The sequence below is a fragment of the Gossypium hirsutum genome, chromosome D04, assembly GCF_007990345.1.
Source record: "Gossypium hirsutum isolate 1008001.06 chromosome D04, Gossypium_hirsutum_v2.1, whole genome shotgun sequence".
Taxonomy (NCBI): Eukaryota; Viridiplantae; Streptophyta; class Magnoliopsida; order Malvales; family Malvaceae; genus Gossypium; species Gossypium hirsutum.
In genome coordinates, this window is record NC_053440.1 from 45,830,052 (window position 1) to 45,840,282 (window position 10,231).

A 10,231-nucleotide genomic window follows, 5' to 3' on the forward strand; every position below is an offset into this window, starting at 1 on the left:
GCAAGGATCCGACCACCAAGTAACTTCTCTGCCTTCTAATATTTGTTTTTCATTCTTTTATTAAAAAATGAATCAAACAAGCACAGAAAAGATAACCGAAAAAGAGAAAGGAAAAAGAAAACAGTAAGAAACGTAGAGAAAGAAAAAAAAATCGTGAATCACCTTTCAAAATTTCTTTGAATATATATTTTTTGTATTCGATTTCGCCTATTGAATGCGTAAAAAAAATCCTTTTACAAATTCCAAAACGGCTTTTATATAGCCGGAAATCAAATCAAAATTTACAAGAATTTTTTTCTAAAAATCTCTCCTTTTTTTCTGCTATTCTGCTTTTGCCCCCTTTTTGCCTTGTTGCCTCTCGTGTGTGTATCTGCAGGTACTGGTACAGAGATGCGCGGGCGCGCATGTACGGAGGCTCGTGTGGCAGTGTGTGTGAGGAGGCCAGCACGTGCGAGGGGAGAGCCGAAGGTGATGTGTTGTGAGGCTGCTGCGGCGCTGGGAGGGGACTGTTGCTAGGGGTTCTTGATGTCGGGCTTCGTTGGGCCATGATAGTTGGGCTAGATGGGGCTTGAGACAGTGTTTGGGTGGTTTAGGTATTGGGCTGGTATTGGGCTTAGCGGGTTTTAGATGTAAATGGACATTACTGGACATTTTATTTATATTTATTTTTTATTTTTTATTTTTTATTTATTATTATTATATATATATTTTATATTTTGGTTTTAATATTTGGGCTCGGGCCTGACAAAAATGGGCTCTTACAATGGGAACACTCTTGATGGGATCTACTTATGTGAGTTTGAAGTGTGACAGCTTCTAGGAGCTTAAGGGCTTGGCTCTAACAACACTCATGAAAAGAGGACATGGACAAATGACCATGATATGGAATTAGAGCGGAGGAAGCGGATTAGGATCGAATTCAAGTTGTTTGACTCAAGAAGTAAAGATTTGGATATGATTTGAAAAGAAGAAATAGACAAATTTAGTAATAAAGATTTCAAAAATAGTAAAGAAGAAATTTGAGAATAAAAAAAAATAAAAATCATAAATAAATAAGAAATAGAAATTAAAAAAAAAAGAACAAAGTGGAAGATGGACGAGTAAACCGATGGATATGATGGATAGAATGATAAATGTCCAATTAAACCCTTTGAGATATAAATCCCAACAAACTCAATTAATGACTCTAATCAACCCTCAAATAAATAATCTTTGGCAAATTGAAGGGTGAAGAATGAATTCCCACGACTCCTTTAAGAAAATCGAGAAGAAAACTACTTCGAAAAATAACAAGAAAGAAATCTTGCAAAAGAAACAAACTCTTAGAGTTGAAAACTTTATTAATGAAAACAACTGTTTCCTTAATAAATAATGAAGAAACCTTTATATAGGCTAGTTAAGTACATCCAAATAAAACTCTAAAGTATACTAAAACTCTAATTAATCTAAACAAGAAATAGTTTTAAACAAAATTTTCTTATTAATATAAAACTCCTTAATAACATAAAATATTTAATAATTATAAAAAATTCGTAATAAAAAATAATAAAATAAGAAGAGCTGATAAATACAATATTGAGTTCATATATAATAAAAATTAAGCCCAAAACTTAAACCCAATATGATTTAAACTCGAGTTAAAAGTCCGAAACTCGTAATTCCCGTCATAATCATGTCTAGAAATTCTGCTCGCGTAGTATTCACTAAAACGGTCATAACTTGAGCTCCCGAACTCAAAATCGAGTGATTCAAAGTGTGTTTCGAAGATTGGAAATTGATCTTCGAATTCCATGTCGACATCTCAACCCAGAAATTTCTGGATCCTATCCAAAAAGTCATCGCAAGTCTACTGATTTCTCAAACTTGAAAATTGGCAATTTCGGTGAATGTAATTTAATAAATTTCACCCCATTTATGCATGTATCAGACCATAATAGTGTCCCTAGATACTATGGATTGACTAGTATTGAAATTATTGTGTGAGATGTGTTTGGTTAATCAAATGGAATAGTTGGTTCAAAGCTTAGTCTACCAAACAATTTCAATTAACTATAGCATGTTTTCACTAAGTGAATTCATTTATGCGAATTGATTTATAAGATTATCAAAATCTAAAATATTTTAAAAATAATAGGAGATTGTTGGAACATTTTCATATATTTATAGTATTCCAATAAATATAAATAAAAGAGTTATATCACTTAATTTTTAGGCTCAAAAACATAAACTTGATATAACTAAGAAGTGATATAACTCTTAAAACTTGATAATTCCTGAGGGAGAATGACACCTATTTATAGGTTCAAAGAGCACCAAAATATTCTTCTTTAAAATAGCTGATAAGTCATGAAAATTTTCCTTTAATAAATCAAATAATTATCATACCAATTCAAGGAAGTCGATTGGGTGACTATGATCTCTAGTTGATTTATGCTATTCTTTGTCAAACATGTCATAATCAAATGCGTTAAACTCAGTCCAACCGAAACTTGTATAGGGCTCAAAGTTCCCTAACATGAAGCAGTCAAACTTGCAAATGCTTACTACAAAGTTCGAAACCTTAAGGATGTAGGAGAACTAGACGATTGGCGAATTTTATGGCAAACTTTGTGATTTATCCAATCAAGATTTCACCCTTGGATATAAGCACTCGAATTCAAAGCTATTAGAAAGGTTCTTCGATCCTTGCCTAAAAGATTTAGTACCAAAGCAACAGCTATCGAGGAAGCAAAAGACATTAATGCTATGTGTATTGATGAATTGGTTGAATCTTTACAGACCTTTGAGATTAATCTAGATGAAACAAAGAGGAGCAAGATCAAAAGAGAAAAGAACATTTTTTACAAGTGACTGAAGCAGTGCCCACCGATCAAAGCATTCCTATATAAGAGCTGTAAAAACAAAAAGCTTTACTGACTCAGAACTTCAGCAAGACTTTTAAGAAACAATCTAGAAGGAATCAGAAATTTGAAACCTTTAAAAATGCTAAAAAGGGAAGATCCAAAAGAGTGATTATCAATGAAGAAGTCAAAGACAAGAACTAGGGGATCAAGTATCATGATGTCATGAACTTGGGCACATTCAAGCAGAGTCTGCAAACACTTAAAAGAGAAGTCCTTGTGTGTCGCATGGAATTATGAGGATTCCACAAGAAGCTTCAATTCTGATAAAGAGCATCTGAGTAATTATTCCAAACTTATTTCATGGTGAAAGCAGATTGGTTTGGATAAAATATTAGTGTTGTTGTTGAATACCTCTAGGTAACTCATATAAGGCCATGCATTCGATTTTGATTAAATGATTTTGATAAGAGAACGTCCAAGCGCTGTTCTATAGATCCTGTGTCATTGTTGTATGGTTTCTGTGGAAAATTAGGAATGAATTCCTTTTTTAACGGGATAGTTCTTGATCTAGTGAATGTGGTGGAAAGGATTAATAAGTATACTATTGAAATATGATGTTACTTATGCGTCCAAATCAGACTCCAAGTAGTGCGAATGTTGCACATATGGTGTCTGGACATTTGCGATCTAACTCCTTTTTTCATCAGTTTGGGAATTGTCAGGGATAGGGGTCGGTACAAGTATGGGAGAGCAACTATGCTGTTAGATACACTTGGGAATCAAATTGTTTTGAGTCGATTCCAAATTACATAGCATCTGGTTCTCCTAAGGTTATCGTGGCTAAACATCGATTGTTGCATTTATAAGGATACAACCAGGAAATGGCTCAAACTGCTTAGTGCTTAGAGGACAAATAATCTTACACTGTAAGTTGGAGCCTATTCTTTTAGATATCTTGCATTTGGATTTTCTATGAACAGAGTGCTCACCCATGCTCCATACTTGTTAAGCAACTGGCACAATAAGCATCTGAACGTCAGAAGTTCGTTGCTTGACCTTAATGATCTATCATGCTTTTACTTAATGTAACTAAAGAAATAAAGAGAAAGAAAACAAAGGATTTGAGTTTAGTTTCAATTCTAAAAATGTCATTTTATAGGCATTCCATAAAATGTTGGTTCTTCATGTGAAATGGTGTGTAGATTTATTTTTCCTTAAAAGTACCCTAGGGATCTACGGCTTGCTTTTAAGCTTTGAAGGAATAGCCGTAAATTGCAATTTACAAGCTCCTTTCTCTTTTCAATGTTGTGGTACTGGTAGCAATGTTTGATAATATCCAAGAAAGCTGAAGAGAAAAGACAAAAGAAATTGTAATTAATTAATTCATTAGATTTGGTGTTTATACAGCTAGCACGATATGATAGTTAATTCCCTAAGAACTAAACAATAAATTGGTCCAACCATCGGCACTGCGGAGTTTCAATTTCTTGATTTCTTCGGAAAAATATGGGTACCAAAAAAATGAGTTTAATAATCTTTTTCTTTTCTTTTTTATATGTTAAAGGGCAGGTAAGCATGTTCACCCCTTACGAACTTAAGTAAATATTAATTATATACATAAGATTCTTAATTAGTAGGGTACATTGTCCCCAATTTATCGGTATATCCTCCAATATAATGTGGAGAGAGAACCCTATAAAGTGCGTTGGAAGAAAAAAATTGTGCTATTTGTCAGGTACGAGATTAAATAGAACCATACAGTAAAACCCATAAATTAATGGTAAAAGCCACGGTCAATTCAAGCTTGCTACTAGTATATATTTTACTTGGAATTCACTCTAGCCTTTAATGAAGAAAAGAAGAGGAGAAGACAATGCTACCTCTTTCGATTCTTATTACAATGGTAATGCTGTTCTCCAGAGATTGTATTACTGTCATGGCGTTGAAGCTCTGCCCCAAATGTGGCCGAATTCCGGTTCCATATCCGCTTAGCACCGGACCAGATTGCGGTGACCCCTGGTACAAAGTACAGTGTATTGTGGGGACACTCTGGTTGGATGCTTACAATGGATCATCCTACAAGATTACTTCTATTAATCCAATGACTAAAACACTGATCATCCGTCCCCCAGGTTTGGCCAAGAATACTTGTATGGCAGCTGATTTTGGAACCCAGGGGATTCAGTTGGACGAAAAGCTTCCCTTTAACATCACAAGCGCCAATACAGTCATGATCATGAATTGTAGCGCCACGGTCCTCCAAGAATATGTAGCTCTCAATTGTAGCTCAACAAGCGTTTGTCACGATTACATCAGGGGCAATCCAGAGGCTAAAGCCAATTGTGGGGCATTGCCAATTTGCTGTTGGTATGTTACTGGGGGTACCATGCATACTTACAGGATCAGGGTTCGTCCTGAAAGATGTTCAGCTTATCAAAGTTTTGTGAATTTGGATATGAATTTCCCTGTCAGTAAGTGGCCTGTGCCAGGGTTGGAGATAGAGTGGTTATCCCCGCGAGAACCGGAATGTAAGCTCCCCGACGATTGCAATGATTTAGTGAATTCAATGTGCTTGCCGGATCTGGTTAATGCTGGACAAAGAAGGTGCTTATGCAAGCGAGGGTTTCAATGGAACTCCATTCAAGGTATTTGTCAAGGTCAGTATAAAACTTCTTTAACATTTTATTTTTTTTTATCTCTGTAAATGTAAAAAAAGGAGATGGTTTAATAGAGATTTTCTGTGCTTGAATAGTTCAAAAAACATAGCACATTTTGTACCTAAAGTGACACCTTTTCCTCTCGAAGTACGTGAATATGCATGTGGAGTTAAAATCAGTTTAAGGCGTAGTACTGACATGAACCGGGATCTGGAAGATCTTCTTTAAATTTCGCACAGTAATTTGAAATTGCAAGTTGCTAAGCTGGCCACATGTGCAAACGCCTACAAACTCTGCCCAAGAATCCTTTAGTTCGATTAGAACAATGTTGGAAACATCACCATCTTAAACTTAGTTTTACGGTTGTTAAAACCTGGCATGAAGAAATGTCAACTAATAACTTTTATAATATATTGTTCTCAGATAAGCTGCAGTGAGACCAACTAACTTAAAATTGTACAAGACATTGAACTTTTGTATCTTTTCATCATAGATGTGAAATGTGCACAAGGGAGACGTTGCAAGAATGAAAAGAAGAAATCCATAGTTGGAGGTAAATGTCTAACCCCTCTAAAATTTGTATTTTGATTTTACGATTAAAGTATTAATTCTTATATATTAGATTAATAAATATTTTTTCTGTTAAAATTTTTTTCATTTGTATTATTAAAAACTGGTATAACTAACTAAATAATCAAACATTGATATGTGACGTACTATGTATATCTCATGTTAAGTCTAAAAACTAATTTTTAACCAAATAAATGGATAAAAATTTTAATAAAATTTATTCTTTAATCTAATATATAATAATTAATTTATTATTTTTTGAATAAAATGGACAAAATACAATCCAACTCATATCAATTACTAATTTATGGTATTATTGTACTGTGTAGGTGCAGCCTTTGCAGCAGGTGTATTAATAGTTGGACTCATTGTTACCATTATTATAGCCTACAAGCAACAGAAGAACTGCGAGAGAGAAGCTGAAATGAGTTTAACCAAGGCACATAGAGATCTTTTAAGCTCCAATAGTGGCAAACTGGCCAAATTTTTCACTATCAAAGAGATAGCCAAGGCAACAAAAAACTTCTCCAAAGACAACCTCCTTGGCTCAGGAGGCTTCGGTGAGGTTTTCAAGGGCATTCTTGATGATGGAACTAGCATAGCTGTGAAGCGAGCCAAGCTTGGGAACGCCAACGGTATTGATCAAATCATCAATGAGGTCCGAATCCTTTGCCAAGTTAACCATAGAAACCTAGTCAAACTCCTTGGCTGTTGTGTTGAGCTTCAGCAACCTCTATTGATTTATGAGTACATCCCCAATGGAACCCTTTTTGATCATCTTCATAAGATCTTCCCAGGTAAAAAGGTGACACTCTCATGGCACCGCCGGCTTTGCATTGCCTACCAGACAGCACAGGGTCTTTCCTATCTCCATTCTTCCGTGGTTCCACCTATATACCACCGTGACGTAAAATCGAGCAACATTTTATTAGATGAAAACCTTGATGCTAAAGTTTCTGATTTCGGAATTTCCAGGTTGGGTTTCAGTGATGTCAGTCATGTTACAACTTGTGCTCAAGGCACTTTAGGTTATCTCGACCCCGAGTATTACCTTAACTTCCAACTGACCGATAAGAGCGATGTGTACAGCTTCGGAGTAGTTTTGTTGGAGCTGTTAACTTCCAAGAAAGCCATTGATTTTAACAGAGGAGAAGAAGATGTGAACCTAGTGGTTTTCGCAAGGAAAATCCTCAAAGAAGAAAGATTCATGGATGTTATTGATCCTTGTCTTAAACAAGAAGCTGGTAAAATAGAATTAGAGACAATGAAAGCTCTAGGGTTTTTAGCAGAATCATGTTTGAATGAGAGAAAGCAGAATCGACCTTCGATGAAATCAGTTGCGAAAGAGATTGAGAGTATTTTGAGTGCTGTTTCAAGTGAAGTGCTTGAAGGTTAAACTCTCAATGGAAGTGGTTCTATCTTAGCCGACAGTTGCAGAAAATTTAGCAATTACCGGTGCTTCTCAGTCATTACAGAATAAAAGAAATGTTTACAACAGTTTTAATTTGTATCAACCATGTGGTTAATAATTTTTTTGTCTCTTGTTGCCAATAGTAGTATTAGTTTATGGACAAATTCTTAATTTACTTTTTCCATCCCATAGTTTAATTACACAGTACCAGTAATTAATGCTTGTCTCATTACTTGAACCCTTATGTTTGTTGGATCTCAAACCTAGCTAAAATATACAAAACCCCATTTTATCTTTTTTTTAGTATTTTCACATTCAAAGTTCTTCTATTTTGTCTTTTTGATAAATTTGTCTTATTCCTCTATTTTTCTTTAAAAAAAGTGTATATATCTAATTATGAGGTTAACTTTTTTTAGTTTCGTCGAATAATTTGATTTTTTAATGATTTTAGGCTCATGATGTGAGAATTATCTTACCATATTTTGTTGTCACATAAATATTTTACTACATAATTTTACAAAAAAAAAATGAAAATGGTAATAAATAAAGAAAACCTTAATTTGTAAAAAGAAATTACAAATCCCTAGTTTCAATCTGCACAAATAAAAAATTCAAAAACCCAAATGTTGTTTTTTTTTTAAATCTTTTTTTCCTATTGAGAGGAGGTTGACTTTTTCAAGAGAATTCTTTGAAATGTCATTTGCTCAAAATCAGTGGACTCCCAACGGATTAATTTTGTCATCGGTCAAGGTTTTGCCTCCCAACTTTGTGGAAAGACCAAGTGTCATTAGGCGCACGAGTTCAATAGAGTGAGGGCATCTCATCGAGACAGACCTTATGTGACGCATTACTATAGTGATACAATTGCTCTAAATAGAAGTTGCTCCAAATAGTTGTTGTTTTGAACATAACTAATCTTGAAACATAAAAATTCTAAATAAGAGTTGCTTCAAATTTTAGTTGTTCTCAATAAGAGCTATTCTCAAATGACAACTACACTAGATGACAACTATTCTAACTAAAGTCCTATTTTGAACATAGTTGTTCTAAACAACAATTATTCTAAACAAGAGTTGTTGCTTTGGAAGAGATACAAAGTGAAACGACACTACTACTTGTTTCAAACTTGGTAGCACAATTTCCTGAAACAATAGCCAAAATTAAGTATCTACAGTGACGCTCACTGAATGTTCTTCCTTCTTGCACCTTGAAGGAACACAGTTGTTGATGTTGGCTTTAGGAGAAGCAAGAGCCCCATCTATTGAAGAATGCCTTTCATATTTCAATGGTTCAGTTTTGGGGTGCAAGGTCCTTGTAAGGGCACCAAGAAGTAAAGTGGTCACCATTTTTGCCACAAGTCCTACACAATACAAGAAAGCCTCCTTTTCTTCCTAGTTGGTCTAAATCATCTCCCCTAGCTTTACTTTCTTCTATCTCTTTCCCTATGAATGATTAAATGTTGAGAAAAGAAACTATTAACAAAGAGGACTTTAAACATCAATGTAATTAATCCAAAAATACAATCTTGAGAGACAAGTAACTATATTAACAAAATAAAATTTTCATCCAAAAATGAAAAGAATCCCACAATTTAACACATTTATATCAAACAAAAGAAAACCTGAAATGTCTTTTCTTTCTTGAAAGTAAACCTTAAAGTTGTAAATATAACAAAGAGAAGAAAAAAAGTTTCAACCTTTAATTTCATGCAAAAAGGTCCTTTCTTGAAACACAAGTAAGCCTTCTACTAACTTTATCATCATCCATTGCATCACAAGACTTTAGCCAATGACTTTTTCTCATTGGCTTTCTTACTCATCTTGATGCGAACACGTAAGGTGGATGTGACCTTAATAACCTTGTTACGATATTCATTCAACTTGTACTTTATCACTTTATTTATCCTTTTCGTGTCAAGGCCAATGACTTGGCGTGGAGGGAAAGGGGAAAAGGCAAGGCCATTGATGTTTTCTTCATCTTCTATATGATTTTCCCAATTGAGCTTGTTGGGATTTGTGCCTTGAACCATGGTTAGGTTTTTATATTTTTCTTGATGGGGTTTTACAAGGGTTTTAGGGTGGTTGGATTACTAAGAAAAGTTTAACTTTAAGGGTTATTTGCATTGTTTTGGTTAATTATTTATAACCACTGTATAACTTTGGCCAAGTGAAATACATTATTACAAATTTGAAACTAGTTTGCTTCATACAAAAGCATGTAAAGATTGCCATGAACATTTGTGTATGTGTGGGTTTTAGTATAGACCATTTTCGGTTCTACGTCCATCTTGTTGTAATAATTTAGTTCTATTTTGTAATTGCTCAAACATGTACTCATACTTGTTAATATATGATAGTTATACTTACATTTATTGATAGTTATATCATTCATTTCCTTAAAAAAAAGGCACGATTGTGTCAAGTATATTTTCATATTTTCAATAAAAAAATTACTTTTCATTTTTTTTTTGGATAATTGAAATTTTATTACCTAAGAAGTAGCAAAGCTACTACAAAAGAGCCAACAAAAAATGTCAAAACAAAGGCAAACACTATACAAATCCATCATGCTAGCCACTATAGCTCAAAATATCCTAGCTAGTACAAAGTCCTATATTTAATTTGTAGCTAACGTCGACCCAGAATCATTGAGAAAGAAAGAAAAAGATAAGGTCGTCAACGAATAGCTCGGAGTTTATAGTTCGTGTTTCTATAATCTGAACTATTTCAATTGTTGCATTTGTACATTGC

The 10,231-nt window shown here is 34.1% G+C and overlaps 1 protein-coding gene across 1 annotated transcript; it reads left to right on the plus strand.

Annotated features, from left to right (window-relative positions):
• Positions 1–4,743: 4,743 nt before the first annotated feature.
• LOC107898187 (wall-associated receptor kinase-like 15) lies at positions 4,744–7,466 on the plus strand. The gene is made up of 3 exons (XM_016823722.1): positions 4,744–5,500; positions 5,994–6,053; positions 6,400–7,466. Exons 1-3 carry the CDS (start codon positions 4,744–4,746, stop codon positions 7,464–7,466), a joined length of 1,884 nt encoding a protein of 627 aa, XP_016679211.1.
• The last annotated feature ends 2,765 nt before the right edge of the window (positions 7,467–10,231 follow it).

What these genes read in the sequence shown, in the direction of transcription:
- LOC107898187 (XM_016823722.1), top strand. Translation starts at nt 4,744, where the DNA reads ATGGTAATGCTGTTCTCCAGAGATTGTATTACTGTCATGGCGTTGAAG. An exon ending in CATTCAAGGTATTTGTCAAG is followed by an intron (nt 5,501 to 5,993) that starts GTCAGTATAAAA and finishes TTTTCATCATAG; the next exon opens with ATGTGAAATGTGCACAAGGG. An exon ending in GAAGAAATCCATAGTTGGAG is followed by an intron (nt 6,054 to 6,399) that starts GTAAATGTCTAA and finishes TGTACTGTGTAG; the next exon opens with GTGCAGCCTTTGCAGCAGGT.